General features: G+C 41.6%; 2 protein-coding genes and 1 long non-coding RNA gene across 7 annotated transcripts; 2 read left to right on the top strand and 1 right to left on the bottom strand.

Annotated features, from left to right (window-relative positions):
• The first annotated feature begins 15 nt into the window (after positions 1–15).
• On the top strand, positions 16–11765 carry ap1ar (adaptor related protein complex 1 associated regulatory protein). 3 transcript variants are annotated; one of them, XM_012922448.3, is made up of 10 exons: positions 16–229; positions 2515–2563; positions 2662–2688; positions 2998–3023; positions 3121–3217; positions 3395–3493; positions 6442–6503; positions 6880–6953; positions 8267–8389; positions 8687–11765. In XM_012922448.3, exons 1-10 carry the CDS (start codon positions 159–161, stop codon positions 8950–8952), a joined length of 894 nt encoding a protein of 297 aa, XP_012777902.1. In that variant the 5' UTR covers positions 16–158; the 3' UTR covers positions 8953–11765. The 3 variants fall into 3 exon arrangements, with proteins under 3 accessions (XP_012777902.1, XP_023009229.1, XP_012777903.1); XM_023153461.3 differs by having other exon boundaries at positions 6439–6503; XM_012922449.3 differs by lacking the exon at positions 3395–3493.
• Positions 11766–12261: 496 nt separating this feature from the next.
• LOC143421488 (uncharacterized) lies at positions 12262–15211 on the bottom strand. Its single transcript, XR_013101146.1, has 3 exons — positions 15096–15211; positions 13907–14085; positions 12262–13660 (listed from the first exon to the last, which is right to left on the bottom strand). It is a non-coding gene; the product is annotated as an uncharacterized LOC143421488 (long non-coding RNA).
• A 137-nt stretch (positions 15212–15348) lies between these two features.
• On the top strand, positions 15349–26275 carry smad5 (SMAD family member 5). 3 transcript variants are annotated; one of them, XM_004563167.5, is made up of 7 exons: positions 15349–15503; positions 19141–20085; positions 21187–21477; positions 22430–22537; positions 23684–23905; positions 23988–24244; positions 24587–26275. In XM_004563167.5, the coding sequence occupies exons 2-7, from the start codon at positions 19683–19685 to the stop codon at positions 24728–24730; spliced, it is 1425 nt and encodes a 474-aa protein (XP_004563224.1). In that variant the 5' UTR covers positions 15349–15503; positions 19141–19682; the 3' UTR covers positions 24731–26275. The 3 variants fall into 3 exon arrangements, with proteins under 3 accessions (XP_004563224.1, XP_023009228.1, XP_004563223.1); XM_023153460.3 differs by lacking the exon at positions 15349–15503 and adding an exon at positions 15880–16038 and having other exon boundaries at positions 22430–22534; XM_004563166.5 differs by lacking the exon at positions 15349–15503 and adding an exon at positions 15880–16038.
• Positions 26276–27939: the final 1664 nt, after the last annotated feature.

The raw sequence follows: 27939 nt of genomic DNA, 5'->3' as shown, positions 1-27939 counted from the left end.
CTTTCATCTGAGCTCTGTCACCAGCCGGAGAGGAAGAAAGGAGGATGAGGAAGTGGCTGGAGCGAGAGGAGTACGTTTGGAGATGTAGCTGCCAACGCTAATGCTCCAGCAGCTGTCAGGCGATAGGCAGCCGGATCATAGGAACATTTGACAATGCGATGGGTAACTGCTGGGCATACTGTGTGGGGCTCTTCAGGAGAGAAACCAACAGGATCCAACGAGGAGGGGGGTGAGTCAACTGTGAGCTTTAGCTGCCTGAGCTAGCTAGCATGCAAGCATCACCCGAAGCGGCGTTATCTGCTTGCTGATAAGGTTGGCCGGTAGTTTGACACGGCAGTCTGCCTGTGAGCACTTGGGCAGCTGTGTAGGGATGCTGTTATTACAGACGGTGATGTTGTAAATCAGAGATACGGGCCAGCTAGTTTAGCCTCTAGCTGTACGGTACCTGCAGTCAGCCAGTGCCAGTGGGAATCAAGACCCCACCCCTAGTGTCAGGAGCCTGTAGTTTAGCTGTAGACTTGTAGTTTAGCTAAGGTCTGATAATGACAGCACAGCTGACAGAGCTTCTGGAGAGCTCACACACAATCATGTAAACTAATATATGGACAGTTTGGCTGCTTGGCTAGCTGCTGGGATTAATTGCCTGTTTTTTGCCTTAGCTTCAGGCTGTTGTGTCACCCAGTTGAATGTAAATAATTGATGCTTTTTAGTCTGACTTTACCTTGTGCTTTGTTAAGGTGAGAGAAGGCTTTCACTCTACCAGCAACGAGCCTTTTCACACTTTCATCCATAGATTTATATAATGGAGCTGACAGTAGCTAACACTTCGTACCACAGTAGTAGTTGTAACTTAGCCCAAAGTGGCATTACAACAAAGGTGTCCTCTTCAGTGAGGTATCTGAAAATCCCCCAATATGTAAATGCAGTCAACAAAACATTTATTGTATCATTATCTGTTCTAAGATAATTTTTAGGTATAAACTAAAATGGTTGAGCGTGGTGATTTTTGAAGTAGAAAAACTTTGCTCACACTCTGCAGTGCTCACTGGACAAACGATAGCAATCCTGCAAAGGCGAAAAATATTTTAGGAACATAGAAGTTGGGGCGAGGCTCTACAGCAGGGGGGCAGTTGCCCCCCTGTAGATCTGCCCCTGGTTTTAAGTTTTTAAGTCACACTCTCACTGACAGTCATTAAAATGAAGGGAAAAAAACAGCTCTTTTTTCTCTCTTAGGTTTGACTGTTGTAGATCCTAAAGGTCACAGCTCAAATCAATAATGTTAATTGGCAGTATTTGATGCAGGGCAGGTGAGGCTGTCAGGGCTCCTGGTACAGATGTCATTTAGCACGCTGCTTTAGTGGAAGTTACATCTGTGTAATATAGCTTTCTCATGTACAGTTTGTTCCACATAAAGCATTCAACTAGCCTCAAGTCCTTATGTGGGTTGGGTCAGGAAGGCCATCCAGCTCTGCCAAATCAAACACGTGGAGCTGCTTGCTGTGGTGACTCAGCAGCACCCAAAAGTCACACAAAATAATGGATTCAGACTACATTTGAACACAAACTGAACAGCCAACAGTGACGCATCAATAATTATGTGGGAAATTTCACAATACAAAGTTCATAGAGTTTGCTTATGCTAATATCTGTTTACCTACATACAGCTGAGACTTCTTTCATGAAACTGGTGGAACAGCCTGTAGAGCTTTGAGATTTGGCTATAGGTTCATGCTTCTTTTTTTTTTTAGTTCATTTCCTTTATGAAGCCACTGCTCCTGGTTTATGATGCAATAACTCTGGCATTGTGAATTCAAACATCAAATTAATACCACACAAATGAGTCCCTAGCATTATTTTAAGACCTTCACAAGGCTTTGTGTCAGACTAAGGAGGTTTCAAGAAATGAGTATTTAGTTTACACTGGGCCTTTTATTTTGAAGATTTTAATTGTATTTTGAAAATTAAGCATCAGGAATAGACCTGGTGTATATTTTTAACAATATGAAGAAGAGACAGGAAAGTGAAAAGTGCTGATGCTAATTTATATTTGTCTCATTCATTATACTCTAGATCAGGGATGTCAAAGTAATTTTACATCGTGGGCCAAACCAGTGAAACAGCCCTTTCTGTCAGTGTAAAGGTGTTTAACTACTAAATTAATCCCATTTAATATAAGAAGAAAGTTGCAGTTTTAGTAGTACGTCTAGCATGTCTCTGTTTTTCTACATGATAACGAAATGCTGCTGTAGTAAATGACAGAAATGTTTAATTTTGATTAAATCTATAAAATTAAAGAAAATAAAGTTATTGTAGTAATTGCAACTAAAACAGAACAATTCACAGTAATTCACAAAAATGTTTTGTTTTTTTTTGAGTTTGTCAGAAATAAAAATTTAAAGTACATAGTGGAAAAAAAACTGGAACTTGGAAGTGGGCCGATTCTGGTCCGCAGGCCTTATGTTTGGTACCCCTGCTGTTTGAAATTAATTTTTTTTCTCTTCATTTTTCCTGCAGGTCAAAATACTTCCGCAGCAGCACCACAGGGGAGCACTACACAATCGAGGTGTGTACATTATTTATTTATTTGAACCTTTCTTAAGAATGACTATTTAAGCTAATGCAATGAGTCTAACTGTGCTTTTTATTTATTTCTTTTTTCAGTTTGAGAATCTGGTAGAAAGTGATGAGGTAAGTTTAGATTTTACGAGCTAAATAAGTCTGTGAAAAAATGCTGTTTTCTGATTAAAAGCTGGATTATGCTCCTTGGATCAGACCGTCCATTATTGCCGTGCTCGGCTCATGATGGATAGAAAACGATGTGATGTGGCCATCCCTGCGATATGGGAGTCATCCATTTTTCCTCCCAGAGAGTAACTCGATTACTCTCCGCTCAGTCCCAGAGTAGCACTTCTTGAGTCAGTGCAGCAGGGTAGATGCATTTCTTAGTGGATTTCAGAGCTATTTGCTAAAAAGTATGTTGTGTATGTTGCATTGCAGGCTGAGAGCCCCCAGCCCTGCCCGAGGTAAGAGATCCTGCTCAGATGTAAAGAAAAAGCTAATAATCTCTGGCATGAAAAAAGAAAACAAAAAGAGTAATATGTGTTCTTGTTTTTCCACCAGGCCCATCAGTGATGATGAGATCAAGAACCTCAAAGAGCACCGCTACGCTGCCATCTCAGACAAACAGATCGTCATAGACCAAAAGCTGCGAGCCGAGGTGAGGCCACCTGTCCACGTCAAGATTAAACAGCCCTCATTGTTTCATTTTGTGTTTAACTTATGTTGGCTTACCTTTAATTTGCTGCATTGTTTTTTCTGTTTTTGTAATTTTCTGTTCTGTTTTTTTATTTATTTATTTTTTCCTTGTTTGTTTCATTTCATTATTTCTGCTCAGTTAGAGGCACAAGAGGAGAAGTTGAGGCTAGAAGAGGAGGCTAGAAATGCCGCCCAGCGTGAGGCCGCCAGGCTGGCACGTGAACGAAAATTGAAGGAGGTGAGGCGGTACTGAGCGCTGCCTTCTTTACCTTACTGCTCGGCTAAAGCTCCTCCTCCTCCTCTAAGCTGCTGGCCCCTCTGTGCAGAGACCTCCCAGGATTTCAATTTTCTGTTTTGTTTTTTTAATGTATTTTTAAAGGGGGCTATGATAATAATTTCCAGCTCCATTTTTCTTCTTGACCAGAAATATAATAAGTTTATATAAGTCACAATATTTGTCTTTCACTGGGCCTTAGTGAAATAAGCCCTTCTGGCTCTCTTTCCCCTAAATTCAATACTTCTTATTGTGGACTGGTGGGTGGGGTTTGTGTCCTTGATATAACCACAGTAGGAATGCAGATGGCATCGTAATCTATGAAGAGAGTCTGGAGAGGTGGAGGTATGAAGCGAGACAGAATACATGTTTATGAATGAGAGGGAGGCAGATACAAAGCTGAAGATGCAAGAAGCAGAGGAAGTGAAGGTGGATGAGTTCTAATACCTGGGGTCAACCATTCAAAGCACACGAGAGGTGAAGAAGGGTGGAGCAGGTAGAGACGAGTGTCAGAGGTGATTTGTGACAGACGTATAGCAGCAAGAGTGAAAGGGAATCTTTACAAGGTGGTGAGACCTGCTGTGATGTACGGTTTGGAAACGTGGCACTGACAAAGTGACAAGAGGCCGAGCTGGAGGTGTTGAGGTTTCTGCCAGGATCAGGATGGACAAAATTAGAAATGAGTACATCAGAGGGACAGCTCAGGTGCAGGTGCAAGGCTGAGATGGTTTGGAAATGTGCAGAGGAGGGACAGTGGATGTTTTGGACAAAAGATGTTGAAGATGGAGCAGCCAGGCAGGAGGAAAAGAAGAAGTAGCCAATCTTAATTTCAGCTCACAGTGATTATTTTTGCACAAGTCCACCTTTCTCTGTTCAGCCTTCATCACTGTTGTCTGCTCATGGAAGTATACTGTTTGTCTTTGCTTGAGATTGTTGATTTCCCGTGGATCAATGAAGTCCTTGAAGAATCTGACATTAAAACCAAGGAAACTTAGGTCTTATGTTTCCCTAACTTTGCTGCAGGTCGGCTGTTAAATTTGGAGAAGGCTTGTTCAAGACTCGTACGAAAAAAAGAAAAGCCTGTAAGTTTAGTTGCCACTTGTTGTTATCCTTTTGCTTTTGCGTGGATTTACAGGGCGTGAAACACTAGGGGGCACTAAGGTCACAGCATAATGTGGCCATTTCTCCGTGTCAAGTCAAGTGGCTTTATAGTCATGTCAACTAAGTGCAGTGGTACAGTGAAGTGAGACAACGTTCCTCCAAGACCGTGGCGCTACATATGACATATAACAGACAATCAACACAGGACTACATAAAGAGCCCAAGAAAAGTGTGCAAAATGGCAAAAAACAAAACAAAACATAGACACTGCAACACCAGACAGAACAGAGCGATACAGACTGTGCAATAGAAAAGTGCAACAATGACAATGGGTTGTGCCAAAAAGTAGCTTGAGTTAGTGGTGTGTGTGTGTGTGTGTGTGTGTGTGTGTGTGTGTGTGTGTGTGTGTGTGTGTGTGTGTGTGTGTGTGTGTGTGTGTGTGTGTGTGTGTGTCAGTCCAGTTACTGAGTGTTGAAGAGTCTGACGGCTCCGGGGGAGAAATTAGCACAACCAGATACATTAGAGTAGAAAAAGTTGAAAAAATGCCAAATATATATTTATTGCATAGTAGATCTCAACTACATATAATGTAGCAGCAAGAAGACTAAACCTAAAATTACTAACTGCAGTAAATAAATGAGCTTGCTTTGGTTGCTGGGTGGGTGGGGGTCATTTAATAATGGTGGGACCGTGGGGGCTTGCTGTCAGCTGTTGTCAGGCAGAAACCCTGTACAGGAAATGTACATGTGTGAATCAGGTTGTTTTCTCTGACACACTTCAGGCTGCTGGAAGCAGATGTACTTCTGTACTTTTACTTCAGTGTTTTGTACCTGTAAATAAAGGTTCATTTTATTTTCATGTGCAGCAATGAAAAGCTTTTAATTCTTGAGGTAGTGACGTGCTGAATAGTATGGCAACTAGTAGTTATTGCATGTATAACAAAGTCAAAGCGTATCTTTTCAGCATTGTTTGCTCTTATTTGTCATTAGTTGAGGCTGGGTTTTGAAATGGTGCAGGAACCTTGTTGGCAAAGCAAGCAAAACAAACTAGGAGGAGTTTATTTGCGTTACAGTAGAAAGGCAAAGGTGCCAGTGGATATAAATCTGGATATGGGCTTTATTTCTAAGGTCAAGCAGGGAAATAAGAAAAAAGGTCCATAAAAGGGCTGATATTTACAGTCCCTGCATGCACGTTTTTACAAAGACAAACTAGACTGTTGGCATGTAGCAATAATCAAGCAGGAATTTTCATCACTATGGTGGTTTCATATGTACTCTTCTGCTCATGTGATCTAAAGCAGCGGTCCCCAACCCCCGGACCACGGACCAGTACCGGTCCGTGAGTCGTTTGGTACCGGGCCTTAAGAGGCTCGGGTGGGAAATTTATGGTTTTTATCGCTAACTCGGTTTCCCGGGGTCTTTTCCCGTGTGGTATGAATAAATCTTCTTTTTTTGGTACCATTACTGGTTTTATTTTGTTGTATTTATCTGCGACACCTTAAAGGCCGGTCCATAAAAATATTGCCGGACATAAACCGGTCCGTGGTGCAAAAAAGGCTGGGGACCAATGATCTAAAGAAAAAAAGGACAACTAGCAGGACTGCCATTTGTCTGTGGTCACATTCCACTGCTCCTTTGGTGTTGCTTATTTTTCTTTTTCTTCTTCATCTGTTCAAAAATGTCTGATCACATTTTTCCTTGATAATGCCAAAATTGTTAAAGGCTTTCAAATGAATCCAGTGTGTATTTCAATCCTGTGAAATTTCTAATGAGATTATCTTTTTACTTGATCTGTGGTGTTTTTGTCAGCAGCTGTCTGCCCAGAGGACACGGGGGAAAGCAGATGGCTCCGGCGGTGAAACCCAGCAAAGAAAGTGAGTCAGTTAAGTTCATTAGACAACGGCGTAGTTGTTGAGCTGAGGACAAACTCGGGTCATGGGACTCTGCAGGAGGATTTAAGTAACGATGTGTTTGTTGAAGAAAGACTGGAAAACCAGAACTTGCAGCCTCTAGCTTGTTTTTTGTGGAGGTTCAAAACACACATCTGTGTGATGAAGTGCACATTATATTTGCGGCTGCAGCCAGACAGTGTGTAGACTGCAGAGCAGATTTTAGTGCTCCAAGCTGTCCAGTCCGTCTTCATTTGTTTTCACTGCACATGAAAGCAGCAGAAATAATGAAAGTACGCTGGACTGGAGGGATTCCTGTGCTTTACTGCTGCTAAACACGTCTTATTCTCTTTGGTTTCAGACAAACCTCTGGGGAAGATTTTGATGCCTACCTCCAAAATGTTAAAGCCCAGTCTGAAGCTTTCAGGAGCAACAGTGAGTGAACCATCTATATGAAATTTAAGGCTTTTGTCAACCTCTTCCCAGGTGCTTTTTTTTTTTTTTTTTTAAACAGGGCAGAGAAACATAGCGTATCTAAACATACTAGTTTTCTTTAGAAAGCATTAGTTATTTCTGTTTGCACACAATGTACGAAATATTTCAGAGAAACAAAAGTGACCGGGGTTGTGACCTTGTTATTCTGCCTTAATTGCGACTTTAATGCTCAAAGCTTGTACAATTAAGTTAAAACTGAGCGCTAGCTTCGATTTATACACAGTATGAAAACCTGATGGAGGGTTCAAGCTGTTACTTGAGAAAGCATCATACAAAAAAAAGCCTACAAAACAAATCAGCTTAGAGAGAATTGGCAGAAGAAGAAAGAAAGAAAACAGAAGAACGATATACAAAGTTATCACAGTGTTTCCAAGTGTCAAGAACTGGAGTGGGGAGTATCATCAAGAAATGTAAAGACAGACACACAACACAGAGCACACCTGGCAGCAGTGGGAAGCAAAAGACTCTGGAAAGAAAAATGGTGAGAGAACAACTGCCAAGACACCCGTGAATGACTTAGTCAAGTTTGAAATTGTAGTCTGAAGGAGACAATCACTATAGACCTGCACAGGAATGAGCTGCGAGGTTAGAGACCAGGAAAAACTTCTGCAGAAGAAACGCCTTCAAGCCAGACTGAGGTGTGCTAAGAACGACCTGGAGACAAATAATCCAGACTAGAAGAGCGTCCTTCGGTCAGAGGAGATAAAACTACAGCTCTTAAGCTGCAGACACTTTGCTGATGTTTGGAGAAAGTAGTGAGAGTTCTACAACTCAGAGGACAGCGTCCCCACAGAGGAACACAGTGGTGGGAGGCTTATGAAGAAAGGAGGATACGTGAAGATTTTAAAAGAAAACCTCGAGCAGTCAGAAACAAACCTGGGTCTGGGTCGTCTCTTTATCTTCAAACACAACAACGACCCAAAACGTGTGTCGCTCCTGGTGAAGAACTACCTCCAGTGAGCCAGTCAGTAAGTGAACGTTACTGACTGGGCTGCACAAAAGCATTGCCTTAAAAATCTGTCAGGTGAACTGAACACCAGGGTCCACGCTAGAAGACCATCAAATCTGGAGGATCTTGAGAGATTTGCCAAAGAAGAATGAGCTGCGGTTGCTCTGAGGACCTCTGCAACTTGTTGAAAACTGCAAAAACCGACTGCCGGCTGTATCGGCATCGAGAAGATAATCGTTTTGTTGTACATTGCGAGTATATATTCATGAGAGGTCAGGTTTACATGCTTTCTGTTTGTTCCCAGGACTCCCGTCTGACACAAATGTGGTGACTCCAAACACAGAGTGCAGCTGGGATTTCACCACCAAGACCCGCTCCACCAACGATGACGGTACCTCACTAGATCTGGAGTGGGAGGATGAGGAAGGTAAGAACATTCTGACTGAAGTTGAAAAGTTTGATTAGGATAGTGATGATGTGATGAGCCCTCTTTTTCATAGAATTCCAAGAGTATTTTAATTTATTTGAAAACATATTTTGCTCTTTTGTTTTCATTTCTCTGCTGCTACATCTGTCATTTATTTTCAGTCTTTTCCTGTGTACGTTTCAAGGCAGCACACTTATGTAATACATGCGGTTTGTGACTTCCACCGTGGACCTTCTGCTGTTTGACATCAGTTACTGCTCTTCTGTCAGAATCAAACCTCATGTCTCTGCATTGTAGGAATCAATCGCGCGCTTCCAGTGTGGGAGAGGTCTCGAACAGAGGAGGACATCTTGCGCGCAGCCCTGAGGCCAGGCGGCAAGCAAATGAACAGCGGGCCGACCTCAGCCTCCGAGGACTCCACCGCACTGGAGTGGGAGAATGATTTTGTGAGCACCCACCCAGAGGACACTGCAGAATTCGAAGGGTTTGTCAATCCTGTCCTAGACACTCCCTCTGAGGATTCCTCGGACTGCGGCCTCAGGTCAGACAACCAAGACAGATAGTGTCCAGCACCAAAGGAGACATTGGCGGCCCGCCTCCTCACGTCAAGGCTCACCAGCTTTTTTGCCTCATGAAGTGGAAATGTCGTTCCTTACATGCTCTTCATACTGTCATGAAACTGTGATGCTGCAGGAACATGTATGTACCTCTGCACTACAGAACAGTGTGGTGACGTTTATCAGACTCATTTTTTCAGTGCCTTCATTTGCTAAACGACCATTTAATGAATTGTAACTGATCAGTTGAATCCACGACCGTCTTACACATTGTACAACAAGTGCTTTTTATCTAACGCACCCAGGTGATCGTATACAAACCAATTTATCACCAACCAACTGGGTGTGAAATGTTATTATATTAGCAGATTGACCCTCCAGTATACTGACTGGTGTAACTGGACACATTTCAGTGCTTGTGAGTGAAGTAATTGTGCAGGAAAATCTACACATTGGAGTGAAAAATGACCAATGTGTAGATTTTTCACAGTTTGTGGGTAAAGTAGTCATTCTGGATCATTTAGGTACTTTTAAAATCCCAGCGGGCTAATTTGTTCTTTGCGTTTGACCTATGCTAACTATTTAGCAGCAGCGAACAGTCAAACAGTACCTGGGGACCAAGTGCAGTGCTGAGGCCAACACCTCACTCAGCACCTCTGTGGGGAAAAGGCTGGTTTATTCTTGGATCTCTTTACATGTAGAGAGAAAAAATCCACAGAAGCACAAAAGCAGTTTAAATTAGGGAAAAAAGAAAATCCGTCTGTTCTTTACTTTGATGCGTGATCGGGAGGTGAATTCCACTGGAAGGTTGCTGAAGGAAAAATGAAACCATCTCTCAGTGAATCAGTGGAGCAAGCTATACGAGACAGCACAGGTGAACACTGCATGTCAGCCATGAGCGCTCACAAAAAAAAGGCACGCACAAATATGAAGTCAGTGCATGCACTCTGACAAAAAGCTGAGCTCATGGCGGTGACCCTCAGCTGAAGTCATAAGCCTCCTTTCTTGTAATTGAGAGCCCTCATATGAAACTGTGTCATGATGCTGATCAAATACAGAAAAAAACTTCTCAAACTGTAACTTTGTAACAACATTCAGGCTTTTTCAAGTATCGTGTGAATATTTGCTCAGAAGCACAGTGAAATCATTACAGAGTATAACAGGAGGCATCATTCACCTAAACCTACTGGAGGAGACAAATCAGTTCCGAGTGTTTAACTAACTTTTTAGTGATATCTGAGAAGAAATCATTAAAAGCAATATTTTGAAATTGAACTAAAAAGATCAAACCTGTGGTGTTAGCGTCGGTGATCCAGTGCTGCTTTGATTAAGGAAGGGGCTTTTAATTCTTCTTCGTTACTTTTTCTTCTTATCTTAACCTGTCACATGTTGTTGAACTGGAGTCGGGAAAATAGCTTTTCACATTAATCAATTTTAATTAGTTTAAATCTGCCTACTGCGTGCACCTGCAATGTGTTGATTTTTGTCGATTCAGATCTTAGAAGATTTTACCAAAATGAACCCGATCCACTGACTTGCACTGCTGTCAAAGTGTGTACACGAGACACTGGTAATTTTCCTTCCTAATATTTGAGTGTGGTATAATATATTGTTTCCTTTTGTTTCCCCAGTGTTATGTTTTGTTGTGAGTATAGCATATTTGACTCATCACTGTAATTTTCTGTTTAAAAAGAACAAAACTTCATTCTTTGTCACTCTGAGTATAAAGGGACAAAATAAAATCATGGAGGGGGAAGAAAGTCCCGAGCTTCAGGTACATTAACTACAGACCAACTGAGTGTGTAATCTGTAATTTTTAAAGTAATCTTGACACTTGACTCTGGCAGAATGTTTAAATGTTTCTGGCAAAAAAAAAATCAAAAGTACAAACCAAAGTAGTAAGTGAGAGGCTACACAGAAGTAGTTTGCAAAATTTAAAGGGGACCTTTTATGCTCTAAATTTTTACTTTTGCCTCTCCCTTTATGGCCGCTGTCTCATTAAGCACACTATCTTCTGACTAGCTGACTCTCATAAATGGAAGATTTGAACAGTGTGTCGGCCAGACCTGTTTAAATGACCTAACCATATTAGGGCGATCCACTTCTGACATTATACATAATTAAGAGAACAGGGTGTATCAAAAGAGTCATCTGATTTCCAAAAGCTATATTTTTAAAAGTAAAGGACATGAAGAAAATTAAATCTTTAAAGTGCATGGCTGAATGTAAAATTGATCACACAATGCTCACAACTGCTCAATGCATCCCTACACCTGACACATACTTTATATCCATAAGAAAGTCAAACTTGAGCCCTACTTTTGTGGGTATGTCTGCAGTCTCTGCAGCCACTGTTGTTGTTATGCTACCAACCAGGAACCAAGTGAAACTCACGAATGCCCTCTTTCTAAATGGTACATGTTTAGATTGTTTCCTGTGAACATTGAATGAAAGCACTTTAAAATGGGATTATTCTTTTTGATACATCCTGTACAATAGCATTGTGCATTTGTAACATTTAGAGCACTGACGTTTTTGGCTCATAGTGATTACCTGCACAGATGGCCTCGTTATTTGCAACACACGCATATAAAAGCATAAAAGATCCCCTTTAACATAGACCGTACGTGGAGGCTGAATCGATGTACCATAAGACCTGGATTGGGGCTTTGTCTCTCTTTAATGCTGCACTGTTTAGCCACCACTGTCAGTGGCTTGATTGATACCTAAACTCACCCACAAAACAGCAAATCATTTTTATAAAAGTTGGTATCCATTTAAGGACGAACAACGAATAAACCTACTCATTTTATGGTGAATGTATTTGTATCTCTTTGTTGCACAACTGAGTTTTACTTTCTTCAAAAAAATAAATAAAGTAGATTTAAAAAGAGCAATTTGAAGTAGCTGGCTGAAACATAACCTAGCATTTTTACTATGTGCATGGAGAAATTGATGATAGTGATGGCTTCACAGTATTTTTTTTTTTTTTCCTTGAATGGTTGCTCCCAGCAATCCGCAGGCGGCATTCTTTCTAGCTCTCTAATATTGCAGCAACCGACTCTTCAGATCTCAATCGTCTTGCGTGTGACTAAATTCAGGACGGGTTAATTTCTCCAACCAATCAAAAATCGCCTTGGTGTCTTGAGGCCGACCACCAAGTTTACTGCTGTGTGTTTTCAAACACAGCTGTGATTCAGCTTCCCGCCAGTTCATGAATATGTTACTCACTTGCTGTTCTAAACACGATGTGCCTGACGTTGGCTTGGTTTTTAAAACAAAAAACCTTTGAACAGGAAGTGATGCATTGTGCAGTTTTATTTTTGAAGAAGGTGGAAGAGGATTTGTGTAGCTGACTGTGACGGGCAGAATAGGCAGACAGTCAAAGAGAACAGTGTGACACATAAGGGTTCAGCTCAAAACTATGTCAACACTACATGCTTGTTCAGTTCAAAAGACTGGCTCATCACCTACAGATATTGAACAAATGCATACTACCTGAACAGTGTATACTTAACCTGTTTGATCACCTGTCAATCAAACTGCTTGCACTGGCAGCTGACCTGTGAGTGAACCACACGGATGATGGCTTAGCAAAACCTACAAAAGTTTTTATAACCACAAAAGGAGTGGAAAGCCAGTTAACTGAACAGTGAGACTTCCTATTGATAAGAAAAATACAACTTGTATATCTGTAATCTCCTGTCTGTCCATGAAGCTGATCTATTGTGCTCCATTTATTTATTTATTTTTATCTATTGATTGGAGACTACTAGAATGACTTTGCATGATTCCCAGTTTCAAAAAAATCATCATTATTTCAGTTGGTGCAGCCCATCAGTTTAGCTGCTATCACAAGCCCGCTTTCTTATGATTGGCTGCCCCTCACAAAAAGGTTTAAACAGCACTCGCACCAACTGCAAAGCAAAGTTTAGGTTTAATTGCTCCTGTGAAGTCTGCTTTGTTGGAAACCTGAAAATATTTGCCCCTGACAGCCACCAGGACAAAAAGGGAGTACAACTGGTAACTGTCTAGTTACCTTGACATTTTGGCTGTTGGTGGCGTCAGAAGAGAATCTGCAGCCCATAGGAAAATCCCAGCTGATGGTTTTTCGTAACACAGGCCAGAGAGAATTTTTCACCAGAGCTAAATGTGTTTTAACTTGTGCTATCCTAGAGTTACCTGTATGGCCAACAGCTGTGCAAATTTATTTCAGTTTGCCTCGTTGTATAGACTTTTTCATATAGTCACGCCAAGCTAAAACTGCTTGGGAACATCTCTCTATTACATCACAAAGGGCTGAGAAACTGTCTGAAGCCTGAACCTTTGCCTTGAAGGGAATACTTCAATTTAATCTGACCTAATTGTTTCAAGCTTTGACCATGTCTAATAGACCATCATAGTCAAACATGGTCAAGAGAACCTTCTGAAGTTCAAATGGAACATCAGAACAGGGAAGAAAAAAGTGTCTTTGAGCATGCCATTATTGTTGGTGCCACATGGGCTGCTCTGAGTATTTCAGAAACTGCTGGGAAAATCCAGTGAGCAGCAGTTCTCTGGGTGAAAATGTCTTGTTGACATCAGAGGAGAATGGCCGGCAACTCAAATTACCACCAAGGTATACAGAAGAGCATCTCTGAACACACAACATGTCCAGCTTTGAAGCAGATGGGCTACAGCAGCAGAAGACCACAACTGGTGCTACTCCTGTCACCTAGGAACAAGGAACTGAGGTTATAATTCACACAGTCTCGCTAAAATTGGACAATAGATGTTGCCTGGTCTGATGAGTCACAATTTCTGCTGTAATATTTGGATGGCAAGTTCAGACGCCAACTACATGAAACTACATGAAATCACGGCTCCATCCTGCCTCGTATCAACGCTTCAGACTGGTGGGTCTAATGGTGTGGAGGAAACTTTCTTGACACACTTTTTGCCGTGAGGTGGTACAACGTACCTGAGTATAGTTCCCGACCATATTCATTCCTTTATGACCACAGTGTACCCATCTTCTGATGGCTCCTTCCAGTAGGACAGTGCATCATGTCACAAAACTCCAATCTGGTTTCACATGACAATGAGTTCACTGTGCTCAAATGGCCTCCACAGTCACCAGAACTCTTTCCAGTAGAGCACCTTTGGGATGTAACAGAACGGGAGCTTCTAGTTATAAACGTGCAGGCAATCAAGCTCCACTAACTTTGATGTCAATATGCCAGTATGGACCAAAATCTCTGAAAAGTGTATATTTATAAGAAAATAGAAAAAAACTGAATATATCCCCTTTGATAGAAAAAAGAAAGCTTTGTACACCTGAATGACATGAACTGTAATAGTGTCAGTAGTAGTTTTCCTCCTGCAAAGCATCAATAGCATTACACAATGATGATTTGCAGGTGGAATTTCCCCATAGAAGTTGCCTTGAAAGCATTAAGGGAATACATACATAATAATGCATTTGATTCTTGAATATCTTGCATTTTGATACACAAGCTTAAGTGTAAGTGTGATTTCCAGACTGAGCTCACGTCACCATCCGCTGTGAATATTTAATTAGACCAATGTAAACTCCAAGCTGCATTGCGGCAACCGTTCGACAGTGGGGTTACCATTTGTTATAAAAACAAATATGATAGTTCCACTGGTCACGTTTGAACGCATAACTTACAGCCAGAAGGGACACGTTTACAGAGCCCGGAGAAGGAAGGAGTGTGTCATTTTTCCTCATGCAAAGGATTACAGAGTCAATGCATGACGGATTCTTAGGGGCAGCCTGTAATCTTGTCTGGATGGTATGTAGCATGTTGTGTTTTGTCTGAGAGCAGTGATGTCAGCAACAAAATAAAGTGGTCCCCAAACCCACTGCTATAGTGTTTCCTGTAACACTTTGATACAACTCATAGACAGGTGACTTCAGACTTGGCTGCCCACGCTGGCCCACTGAAGGTCACTGATGCTCACTGTTGAGTCTTATAAAAAAAAAAAATCTCAGAAACTACTGTGGTTGATTTCCCATTAAAGCTCAGCCTGACAATCAGCAAACGATCAAGTCATTTTAGTTTGTGAAGAAAAGTATTAATCCACCTTTAAAAAATACATATATCTTACGTTTTTATTTACAAATGCTGTAGGTCTGGTTAACTCACTTGAACACTTCTTTGTTGAAGTGACTATCCCAATGGGATGGGAGGAAGGAATCGGGAGAATCCCACTTTATAAAGCAAACCAGTAGGCTGTGATATTCCTCGTGAGGTTGTCGGGTGCTCGCTAGTGGCAGAGCACGCGCACTGCATTTCATTCGGAGTCCGCAGACTGAATGAAGAATCCGCAGCTTCGACACTGTCCTGTGAGAAAGTAGCGGTTCGTCTACGGGAATCGTCGTGGAATATTTAGTTCTGTTTTGATTCCTCAGGTTCAAAGGGTTAACATCGCGAGGGCTGGCGAAGTGTCGAACAAGTGACTATAAAGGACAACAATACACAACAAACCGCAGCCCTCCAGACTGAGTGGAGCCAGCAACTTGTGAGACGTTCCAGAGCCGCAGCACGACCACCGTAAGACGTCCAGCTTCAATCACTTAAACATCAAAAGCAGAAAAGAATAAATGGAAACGTTTCACTTTCATTTCTTATACGTTTTTAGCTGCCGGCGTATCATTTAACGTTATATTTTCGATATTCGGGTCGCAAATGTCAAGATGGAGAAAAGTTAGCTCACTTGGAACAATCTGACCTATACTCAAGAAAAGTGACCTGATTTTTTTTTTTTTTAGAAAAGTAAGCGATTGTGGGTCATGCTTAGTGGTACATTAAAAGCTGTTTAAAACTAGTGTTAATGTTTAGTGTCTTCGCAGTAAGAAACTAAATCCTCACGGACATTAACGCCAAAGCGAGCACTAGTTTGTTGGGACAGCGGAGCGATATTTACTCCGCCTTCCCAGACTATTTCACTCCAGAATCTGGAGGACATGGCACGGAGAGACGGAACGAAGGGGCTCTGAAAACGAAAGAAATGTATACAAAAGTTGGGATTACGGGCTAAATGTTTGCAAGAAAGATCACTGGCATGATTCGTACGCATTGTTGAAAGGTATGTGGTTATTTAACGGTTGAAATAAGAGAGTAGACTTGAACTCCAGGGAGCTACATCAGCAGGACACAGAGAGGCTCGGCGCTCCGTTCCCCTCGGAGAGCTTGGCTAACAGCTAACATAGCTTAGCTTCAGTTGTGAGAAGTTCAAAAAGTTTCTGGAATGGAGGAAGAGGAGGAAGGCTGAAGTAAACGTTGTCAAACTACTAAGAGGCTGAATACGATGACTCCCCAAGTTATACTTGATGATAAAACGATTATGGTAGACTCTTATGTAGATGGTTGTTATGAGGTGTTTAATTAAAAACTTCACGCTAAACAAGATGTGTTCTGTGAAAGCAAGCTAAGCTAGTTAGCAAAATCTCGATGCTACTTACATCAAGTTGCTACATACCAGAGTTAGCTAATGCCAGTGGGATATTATATTATATTGTGACCGTGTGTATTTTCGTGGAGCACTTGGAGCAGTACTAAAAGCTATTTTTATTGCTGTTTCTGGGGTCTGTGTATAATTAGATGCGTCTTTCTGAATGCCTTTTCTCTCTTTCTCTGGTTGGGGGGGGGGGGTACTGAATCGTCCTTCCATATTGTCTGTTCCGTGTTACTTCATGTTTGACAAGCGTTAAAGACGGATTACACGCTGTTAAACAAAGTAGTGTTGTCAGGTTTTCCAGTTTTTTGGAAGTTTTTTTTTGTCTTTTTGTTTTGCTTGCTGTGTGCGTTTTATGTAGACATCTTTTAAACGGGATTAAAGGAATTTCTCAGGCGTGTAATCCAGAGCAGCCCAAACTGATGAATATCTATCAACGATTTGAGAAGCTTCTGGGGTGCACTTCCTATTATTAAAGTACATCTCATTGTTTCCCGCCATGCTTGGAGATGGTATTTTTTAAAATGTTGTATCCATGTACATATGTGTATATGCATTTTCTTAATGCATCTATGACCTATATATTTTCTGTGATTCATAAAGAGTTTTCCCTGGGTCATAGTGGGATTTTGACGATTTTACTACCGGTTTAAACACGACTGATCCACAAGTCTTAACCTTTGGTTGTTATATTAGGCTATTTAAAAAAGGTATTTTATGCTTGGGGAAATGAAACTCGACTTGGGAACAACTAGTTAAGAAATCCCAGTGGTGTGGTGTTGTAGTGTTTTGTTTTGTGTTTTTGCCCTTTAATAGTTTTTATATATCTGGCAAGCAATCCCTGTCATACTAAATTGGTTCCACAAAGAGTAAACTCATGGTCATTTTTGTAAGAATGTAAGCCACCTTTACTGAGGGTTAACAAATAAGTACTTGTCAAAATGCGATGTTGTAAAATACATAGCACCCTAACTGATAGTGGGTAGTATTTTTAGGGTGTTTAAAAAAAAAAAAGGGGGGGGGGGGATCTTGGCGTAGATGTATTTGTTGCTATTCTTCTCACGCACGCACATGGAACTAGTTGTAATAAAAATGGAAACCGATGGTGTTGTTCTTAACATGCCAGTACTGTAAACTACAGATAAATCTGTGATAGGCCAATATCAGCCCACTGATATCTGTCTGAATCTGGTTAAACATACTTTAGTCGAGACTGATTTGACACAGAGAATAAGCTATCGTCGTGAACTGTTTGTCTTTTGAAAAGCTCAGCTTTATCTGAAGGATTGGCATGAGAAATCTTATTTAATGTAGTCTTTGTAGCTACAGTGTGTTTATCCACAAGTTTGGATGTGTAAATTGATTACTTGTCTTTACCAACTGAACCATGAACTTGTGTGTCACTTGGAATCTGAAAAAGGCCTATCCACATGTAGGAAGAACTGCTTTAATGTGGCCTGGTGACTTCCAGAAAAGCTCCCAACATTTACATGTTGATATGGGTTTTTTTTCGGTGTGTGTGTGTCCTGCTTTAGGATGTTTCTCTCTGCTTTCATGTGTGTGGAGAACAATGAGTAATGGGAGTGAGTGCAGTGCTGTTGGACAGCTGTTAGCTGGAAGGGAGGGATTGGGCAGAGATGGGATGAGGGAGGAAGCAGCTCTTTGTGGTTACATCCTTTTTGACTAAGGCCAGTTTCACAGCCCAAACAGCTGCTGCTGCAGGCTGCATGTGTTGACCCTCTGTCTGCTCTGTCTGTATGAAGGGGATTGAAGTGTTATATGTCATAATTGCCCGAACTCCCCAACATCTCTAGAGCAGTCTGAGACAAAGGTATCTTGGTGCAGTGCATCAGTAGTGAGGGGTAATCAGCAACTCTTAGTTTTACTTCTTTTTTTTTTTTTCCTTTCCCAGTGCAAATACTGAAGAGAGAGGTCAGTATTTTGTCTCAACTGTCATGTTATTTATTTGAAAAGTAGTTCAAAAATTGGCTGAGACTTCACTAGGCAAAAAACAGATTTTCTTTTATTTATTTTTTTAAAGTAGATTCTCCACATGCTGCCTTAAGAGTTTTTCCCTTATGTGGCATAACTTGTACCAGTCAGTTCAGCAATCATTGTTAGTCCGACTGTAGCATCTATTCTGCTCTTTCCTCTGCCAGTGTGATCACAGCTGTGTGTCTGCCTCTAAGCATGAGTCCACCAAAAGCAGAATGTCCTGAAACTTGAAGAGGTGGCACTTTAAAAAGAGCTCATTAAATTTTGGTCCCGATCCAAACTGCTTTCCTTATTTTGTTTAAATGGGGAGTTGGCCTTGAGCACTCTGTAGCTGCCTTTCTGCAGAATTGCTTGTTGTGTGACAAATGATCATGTTAGATGCATTTTAGGCCATATGGCTGTTAAGTGTTTTCCATGTGCATGATTGATCTCGAGTTTGAGATGGAACGCGTTTCACATAACTGAGTCATCTAAGTAGTGATGGTGGCGTTTCTGTGGAAATGTGTCAGATCAAAAATAGCACAAAGGGTTTTCTTGAATTCCCAAACCCCCACCCCATGGATCGAGAATAGTGCTTCTCTAAGTGGGTTGCCATAAAGACTGTTTCATGTCATTAAACAAAAAACTGTAACAGTTGCTATAAAAATGTTTAGAAAGGCTTGCTTGTTCATCTAGATAACAGTAATTTCAAACTTTACATGTGTTCTTGATCTTTCTCTGATCTTTTGTGTTTTGCAGAAGGCTGACAGAGGAAACCCTGACTGTGGGCGATTTGAATGAAGTTAGCCAAAAGAGCATTGGTAGTTCTCAAGAAATGAGCACTTCCTTATAAGACGTGTGTCAGACTTGCACCAGTGAGGCCTGCTGCAGTGTATCAGTTCAACATAAGTCCTGATTTGAGCTCCTACAGACTACACCCCCCCTCTCCATCAGTGGTAGTGACCCAACTCCGGACAGCTTGCTGGAGGGCCCTTCCTGAGCAGCAGCAGCTGCGTCCTGCTTGCTCACTCCTGGCCCTCCCCTGCTTCCTGTCCTTGGTCAGACAAGGCTAAAATCTCCTCTCCCCTCACCCCACCCCTCATCGGTGTTGGCTTTTCATACTTGCACACTTATATTACCCTCTCAAGCAACTTCTTTTGTTGATCACACGCTCACAGACTGTGTTGGGTTAATAACGTTCTTTGGAGATTACCTGCTGACTGATTTTTGGCCCCCTTGCATAGGCCCAGTGTCATCGCGAAGGAAAGTTCCTCTCTTTTACCTGCACTACAACTTGCAGAATGACTTCCATGTCTAGTTTGTTCTCCTTCACAAGTCCGACAGTCAGGCGCCTGCTCGGCTGGAAACAGGGAGACGAGGAAGAGAAATGGGCAGAAAAGGCAGTTGATGCACTTGTGAAAAAGTTGAAGAAGAAGAAGGGTGCCATGGAAGACCTGGAGAAAGCGCTGAGCTGCCCTGGACAGCCCAGCAAGTGTGTTACCATTCCAAGATCACTGGACGGCCGGCTGCAGGTTTCCCACAGGAAGGGTCTTCCTCATGTTATCTACTGCAGAGTGTGGCGCTGGCCGGATCTACAGTCCCACCATGAGCTCAAGCCTCTGGACATTTGCGAGTATCCGTTTGGCTCCAAACAGAAGGAGGTGTGCATAAACCCATATCACTACAAGAGAGTGGAGAGCCCTGGTATGTAATTTTTCTCACCTTAAACAGGTTCTGTTTAATCAACCTTAGCTTTTATATTTAAACAGACATGTAATGTTAATGGTTGTTGTATATACGATTAAATCTGTGTTCTGTGAGGCATAGTCATCACATAATTGGTTTATTTGCAGTGTTTCTAACATTTCTAGCCTATTGTTTCGTTTTGCTTTTTGCCTTTTAACTTTCAAATACAAGATGGATTAAAGCAATTTAGAACTGTGCACATCTCTCAGTAAACTGTAGAGCTGGTAAACAAATCTACAAAGGTCAGGAGGCTGTCATCACACAGGCCTTTTCTGCCCGCCCCCTCCATTTCACAGAAAATCAATATCACTAGCTCTGGGAGTCTTATTAGATTATATGCCTCAGGCATTCCAGATTGGGTGTGGCATCAGAAAGCAGTGTACTAAACGCATAAACCACTCAGACTAAACTCCCAGCACTTTCACATCACTTAACCCCCCCTTCCCCCTTTTCTCCCACACCCCATCATATACACTTACACACCCATGGATGACCCTAAAGATACAGGCTTTCTGATACTACACTGGTTCAGGATTGCAAGGTCTGTATTGACCGGTTCAAAGATGCAGATCACTTGTCGGTGAGAAGACTATATTTCAGCCTTGGAGCCTGGACTCTTAAAAAGGATTGAAGGTTTCCCTTTGCAAGATATTACTCTGACTTTAAGGGTAAAATTAGATGTGAAGAACATCTTGTTCTTATGTATCAAGAGCTAAAAATAACATTTCAAGACTCACTGTTGTTGTTCAGTCATCTCTATTTCAACATACAGGTTGGAATTCCTTCAGTTATTTTTGATAGTAGCATTATTAAAATCATATTAAAATACTGTAATAACGATCTCAGCATATACAGTGTTCTACACATTAGGTATTTTCAGCCTCTACAAGATTAATCTATGCTGCTTTCTGGTTTTAATTATTTTCATGTAAATTTTAATTGTTTTGGGCTTGCCCTACTCCTTAAAAACTTAGTTTTCATGAATTGTGAATTCCACATGGTGATACATCATGTGTGCAGTTTCTCACTTGTTTAATTCATTTTTCTTCTTCCATCCAGTGCTTCCTCCTGTCCTGGTACCACGGCACAGCGAGTTCAACCCACAGCACAGCTTGCTGGTACAGTTCCGTAACCTCACCCACAACGAGCCACACATGCCCCTGAATGCCACCTATCCAGAGTCCTTCCAACAGCCGCACAATGGGGGTGGCAGCAGTGGAGGAGGTGGAGGTGGCGGCAGCTCTTTTTCCATTTCTCCCAACTCTCCATATCCTCCTTCTCCAGCCAGCTCTGGTACTTATCCAAACTCTCCTGCCAGTTCGGGGCCCTCAAGTCCATTCCAACTCCCAGGTACACCAAATACACTCCTCCACCTAACCCTGGGAAAGTTGCCAAACCATTGTTTTTTCTGAATTGTCACTGTCATGTAGCCAACAAATGTCTGACTTTTGATAAACACTGGTCTCTCAGGATTTCTGTTTTTCAAGTTGCATAATGCAAGGGGGGGGGGGGGGAGGAGTCTGTTTACAGTTGTATGGTGAAAAAACAAATGATGTAGCCAGGCGAATCCAGTTCCATCCACCAGCACTGATGCTCTTAGTCTAGACCAGTGGTTCTTAACCTGGGTTCGATCGAACCCTAGGGGTTCGGTGAGTCGGTCTCAGGGGTTCGGCAGACCCTCCACCGTGACATGCACCGCTCATTTTGTGCACCAATAAAAAACATATCTATGTCTTGAATTTGAAAAAAATCATATTTTATTTTTCACTAAAGAGGGGTTCAGTGAATGCGCATATGAAACTGGTGGGGTTCGGTACCTCCAACAAGGTTAAGAACCACTGGTCTAGACTCTGCTTCACTCCAGATCTGCTGACACATCCAGTGATTTAAGGCAGTCTGGCAAAAAGGGGTGGTTTTTGTTTTGTTTTTAAATTGTTTGTTTTTTGTTTTTAACAGCAATTTAGGATTTAAGTTATTTATCCTGCAAAGCTTTGGTTGGCTTTTTGAATGCTGACAAGCATCATGATCCACTGAAATGTCCTTGTTGCAGTTTTAAGTAGATGTTTTGTTTCCTGTATGCCTCACTAAGGGCTTGAAAAGCTCATGTTGCATCTGTCGGGAATGGGTTAGCATGTGGCTTAGCAAATGAGGGATGTGTGTAATCTGACACCATTTCCGGGGTACAGATCTTGTCATGATTGTTCTAAGGAGTGTCTAAGGGGATTTTGTGTGCGTAAGAGAGAGAGAGTACATTTGTCAGCAGCAGCAGCTGGTCCCACTAATGTCTCTCTTAATGTCTCAGCTGACACCCCACCACCAGCCTACATGCCCCCTGATGAGCCGATCGGCCAGGAGCCCCAGTCCATGGAAACGAACAGCAGCCTGGTACCGCAGAGCATTGCCAGAGGTGGTGAGATGTGCTCACAGTTATACTGACAGTAGCAAAAATATACCAAACCTGTTGGTATATCTCAGCTTCATGTATAAGTTTCCTTTCCTCTTTAACTAGCTGTTAAATTATGAACAGAGTTTAATTTACAAAGGTCTTGTTTCTTCCTCATTTTTTTTTTCTCTTCAAATCCAAGTAGTGCTGTCTCCGTTTTAGTTTATGGGACACTTTTTACACAATCTTCCATTAAACCTGGTTTATATCTTTCAGTTGTAGTGGTTAAGTTAACCCATTTGTCAAATGTGTGAAAGTTCTCGTGTTTGAGACCCAGATAAGTCTCTAGGAGGGTTATGTGAGGTTGGGCAGCTGCGGTACGACTCTGCTAAATCAAACGTTTTGTCCAATGTGCTGTCATGACCCCCTATTTATAAGCTATTATGCTTAAACCTAAACATAACAGTTTCAAGTCCTTTGACTCATTTAACAGAACACTCTTATTGGATAAGTGCGAAGCAGCTCTCTGTTACATTCATGGTTATATTTAGGAAAAGATGTTTTAATATCACTTGGACTATTGACTCTGTCAGTGTTTTGCTGTGCCCACATTTAAAAGGTGTTTTGACAACCTTTTTAAGCTGATATGCAGGGCTTTGACATTTTTCAGGCCCTTGCCAAAAACAGTTCACACATTACTGAGATTTACCTGGTGCTTGTAAATCTCTGTATAACAACATTTTACTGAAGCACAAGTATCGCTACACTTCATGTCTACCAGCAGTATTTGGTTTATGAGAGCTGAAGTCGGGAGTGAGTCTATGTAGGTTGACTAAATTAGAGCCTCTATGGAGCATCACATCATTGTACTACAGAAATAAGAAAGATGTGACAGCTTTGGATTTATTTAAACTTGCATGATCTCTGACCAGACTGTTGGTGTAGACCATATGTTAGGACTGGTCTTTTAGAGCTAGTTGAGGTAACCTCATTGAATGTAGTTTTACATGAGTTGGGTTAACAGAGCTTTGCTCCTGGTTACTTTTCCTCTTTAACCGTAATAATTAATAAATCTCGTAGTTTATTTAACCACGCAGTCGTGTACTGTCTGGATTGTCTGAATTCATTTCAAATCCATGTTCAACATCTGTTGATCTTACCTATTGTTTGCAGATGTGCAGCCAGTGGAGTATGAGGAGCCCAGTCACTGGTGCTCTATTGTCTACTATGAACTTAACAATCGTGTCGGAGAGGCTTACCACGCTTCATCCACCAGTGTGCTCGTGGATGGCTTCACTGACCCCTCAAACAACAAAAACCGCTTCTGCCTCGGACTGCTGTCCAACGTCAACCGCAACTCCACAATTGAGAACACCCGCAGACACATTGGCAAAGGTATGACTAATAACCCCAGTAAGAGTAGGAAATAAGGAAATGATGGTGATTAAATGTTCTTACACTTTTGTTTGTCGTCCAGGAGTGCACCTGTACTATGTGGGAGGGGAGGTGTATGCAGAGTGCCTCAGCGACACCAGCATTTTTGTTCAGAGTCGTAACTGTAATTACCACCACGGCTTCCACCCTACCACTGTGTGCAAGATCCCCAGTGGATGTAGCCTGAAGATTTTCAACAACCAAGAGTTTGCTCAACTTCTGGCTCAGTCGGTTAACCATGGCTTTGAGGCCGTCTATGAGCTTACCAAGATGTGTACAATTAGGATGAGCTTTGTCAAGGTAAGGGTTTCATGCTGTACACAAGTCGAATGAAGACGTTCTCGGTAATTTCTTGATTCCTCACTAATTGTGAGTCAGACCACAAGCACTTCAAAACCTGACTTTCTTTTTGCTATAAGAAAGTCAGAAAAACAGCCTACCAAAGTACTCCAAGAAGTACACCTATTTGGTAGTTTCTGTTACAGTAGATTTCTCTAGTCATGATGAGACACACACACACACACACGGTGAAAACAATACCAGCCACACTTTTGCTTGATTTAATAAGTGCAAACATCATCAGTCACTGTCATTGTGTAATATGGTGTACCTTTAGTTTTTTTTTGTGTTTTCCCTCCACAGGGCTGGGGAGCAGAGTATCATCGACAGGATGTCACCAGCACCCCCTGCTGGATCGAAGTGCACCTGCACGGGCCGCTTCAGTGGCTAGACAAAGTGCTAACACAAATGGGTTCTCCTCTCAACCCAATCTCTTCTGTGTCCTAATACTGGACTTGTGAGAGCCTGGGAGACCCGTTATGAAAATCACCCCCCTCGCCCCCAAAACCCCTCAATGATTTCTAATTTAAAACAGTCTTAATGGCTGAACTGTTTACACTTACTTTGGGAAGGGATTGGCTAATAATTCAACAGCACCTGCAGCCAGCATCCAGTTGTTGAAATGGCATCAATGTTGCAAGAAAATACCTGGAGAAAGATGAGAATATGCCCAAGTAGCAGTGACGACATGGACACACTACTGCTTGACAATGCTACAATACCTACAAGAACTGAGGGCTCCATTGTCAAGCTTGAATCTGTCAAATGTTAATTTTTTTTTGCATCAAGTTTTATTGTTTGACGAATAACTTTTTGTTTCTCCATATGTGTAGTTTTTAATGAAGCGGAACTGTTTCACTACTCTGCCTTGTGTCTGACAATTTGAAATTTTACAAAACACTTTTCTTACATTGTCTCAATGTCAAATATTTACAATAAAGATATAGACATGACTATGTTTACCATTAGACTCAGATATAACATGCTTTCTTTTTATAGTCTCTACTGCTAGAATTGAACACTGAGCTACTGCCTTTTAAGAAAGTTATGTATGCCAACCTGATAGTTTTTGATATGGGAGATCAATCACTGAACAAGTTTAACATGCCATAAGCTAACAACATTGTGAATGTTACATCTATCGTAATAGAAGTAGTCATATATGATATAATCAGAAAGTGGACGCCATCATTATTGATTCTTGTTTGTACTCTCGTGTTCAAGTAAGAGTGGCTGTATTTTCCATACTCACTGTATTAACAATATTGTGCACTCATGAATTTTATGGAGGCATGTTGGATGGGTTTGGCGTGGGTACCAAGGCATTATGTTGATAAATAATTTGACCTCCTTTGCTCAATGAAATAAAGGGGTTGTCTGGTAACGGAATAATTTTAGTTTTGTACTTTTAAGTGTTTTTGTTTTTAAATTTTTGACTTGGCTCAGTCGCATAGAGACGATAACCTCAGTGTGCAACAATCTCCTGCTTGTGTTGGACAAAGGCATTTCCTGTGAATTTTTATTTTATTTTCCTCTTGTTTTTCTTTTTGTTTTAAGTAAAAATACTGTTTCTATTTCTTTCTTTTTTTCTAAAGTCAAGTTTTTATTTTTACTTCAGGTAACAAAAATGTCTTTAAGTTACCAGTTGATAACAGCGATAGCTTATTGTTCTGTGCTTACGTCTGGTCTTGGCAAATTGGCGACAATCAGTCAAAACATACGTGAGCAGATGGATTCACCGTACACAGTGGTTTGTTCTGATAATGAAAACTGATGACACACCATCCAGCTTTCTCCATGGAATCATTCTATCTATGGCTGATTGCTTTGAATAGCCTTTATTAGATGTAAAGGGTTGTGAAAATACACTGTCACCGTGGTAAACTCATAAAGGACAGTGAATTGTAATGACTGAAAGATTAAGTACACAAAGTCCACAGCTTATTTCTGTTTACAGTACGGCTTAGTGTCAATAAATCTGTTATACAAGAATAGCATTCTTTTTGCTTTCCATGAGGTTAGACCCTTAGACCCCCGGAGAGCAGTCATTTTGGTTTTCTACCTTAGACCCCCGCGGAGTCATCATTTTGCGTTTCTACCTTTAAAAGCCGGAGAGCAGTCAGTCAAATGCTGGAGTCATTCATATGTATATTAGGTCGTTACCTAGGAATTCTGGAGGGAGGGGAGTGGGGGTGAGTGATTGAGGGGGCGGGGGAGTGGAGTGTTTCAGTTTGCCATCTTGGGGAGAAATCAACACATGTCCTTTGTATGTCCTTTGTTGCTGACATTTATTGATGAAAACAGTACAAAAAACCAACCATTTGTACACATATTTACAAATAATGATAAAAAGTGAGTGAGTACATTTCAACATTTTCAGCAATCACTCACAATCCTAATGGCATTTATTGCAATTGTGATCTTGCGGGGGGTTTGCAGGCTTCCATCTGTAAATGACTGCTGGTCAGCAAACCTGGGAAACCCACAGATAATTGGAATTATGGCACGAAACCGCTTCCAAAACATCATGCAACACCTACGCTTTGATGACAAGTCCACCCGCTGTGATCGAGCAAAGACTGACAAGTTTGCTGCAATTTCCAGTGTGTGGGGATCATTTGTCACCAACTGCATCACGTGCTACAACCCTGGTCTACATATCACCATTGATAAACAGCTTTTCCCATCAAAGACTCGGTGCTGTTTCCTGCAGTATATTGCAAGTAAACCTGACAAGTTTGGGATCAAGTTTTGGGTGGCTTGCGACCTAAAATCCAAGTACATTTGCAATGTCTTCCCATATCTTGACAAGGACCCCAGTCGTCCCACTGGGGAGAGACTTTCTGAAAATGTAGTAATGAGGCTGATGGAACCATTCCTAGACAAGGGCAGAAATGTTACCACGGACAATTTTTTCACATCGCTTTCACTGGCACAAAAACTTCTTAGACGGAAAACCACCATCCTCGGCACAGTCAACAAGATTCGCAGGGAAATTCCTCAATCCACTAGACAGACAGATCGCAATGTATTCACCACTCGGGTATGTTGCAGGTCTTTTGTGGTTCTATGTTTATGTGTTTCATTGTGTGTAAAAGGGCTATGAAAATAACAATTTATCTTATTTCTTAGGTGTTTTCAACCTCTGCTGCCACGCTGACGGCGTATGCGGCCAAACGGAAGAAGACAGTCTATATTCTTAGCAGCATGCACGACGTGGTTCAGACTGATAACACCACCAAAAGGAAGCCAAACACTGTCACCCTTTACAACAAAACAAAGTGTGGCGTGGATGTGATGGACCAGATGGTTCGGGAGTACACTGTCCGCAAAGGAACACGGCGCTGGCCAGTCGCCGTGTCTTATAACATGATTGACATGGCAGCACTGAATGCACATGTGCTGTATCAAGCATGCACCGGGACGAAGGAAAGACGGGTGGACTTCCTGGTGGCGCTTGCAACAGAGTTGGCTCACTCTCATGTAGCTGCGAAGAAGGCAAAAAAAGATCAGTTGCTTCGGGCAGAACCCTCCACACCTAGCCCTGGAAAAAGAGCCACGTGTCAGGTCAAACACAAATGCAAGAAAAATCAGGCCACTGTGCGATGTGTTCACTGCAAAAGATACACATGTGGTAAATGCAGACTACAGGTACC

This window comes from Maylandia zebra, linkage group LG2 (assembly GCF_041146795.1).
Source record: "Maylandia zebra isolate NMK-2024a linkage group LG2, Mzebra_GT3a, whole genome shotgun sequence".
Taxonomy (NCBI): Eukaryota; Metazoa; Chordata; class Actinopteri; order Cichliformes; family Cichlidae; genus Maylandia; species Maylandia zebra.
This window is presented reverse-complemented; position numbering and strand designations above follow the sequence as displayed.

Bases quoted from the DNA above. Each gene is read 5' to 3' on its own strand.
- ap1ar (XM_023153461.3), top strand. From the start codon at position 159: ATGGGTAACTGCTGGGCATACTGTGTGGGGCTCTTCAGGAGAGAAACC. The intron at 6,504-6,879 runs GTGAGTCAGTTA...CTTTGGTTTCAG, and splicing joins GGTGAAACCCAGCAAAGAAA to ACAAACCTCTGGGGAAGATT. The intron at 8,390-8,686 runs GTAAGAACATTC...TCTGCATTGTAG, and splicing joins GGAGTGGGAGGATGAGGAAG to GAATCAATCGCGCGCTTCCA.
- smad5 (XM_004563167.5), top strand. From the start codon at position 19,683: ATGACTTCCATGTCTAGTTTGTTCTCCTTCACAAGTCCGACAGTCAGG. The intron at 20,086-21,186 runs GTATGTAATTTT...TCTTCCATCCAG, and splicing joins CAAGAGAGTGGAGAGCCCTG to TGCTTCCTCCTGTCCTGGTA. The intron at 22,538-23,683 runs GTGAGATGTGCT...TATTGTTTGCAG, and splicing joins GCAGAGCATTGCCAGAGGTG to ATGTGCAGCCAGTGGAGTAT.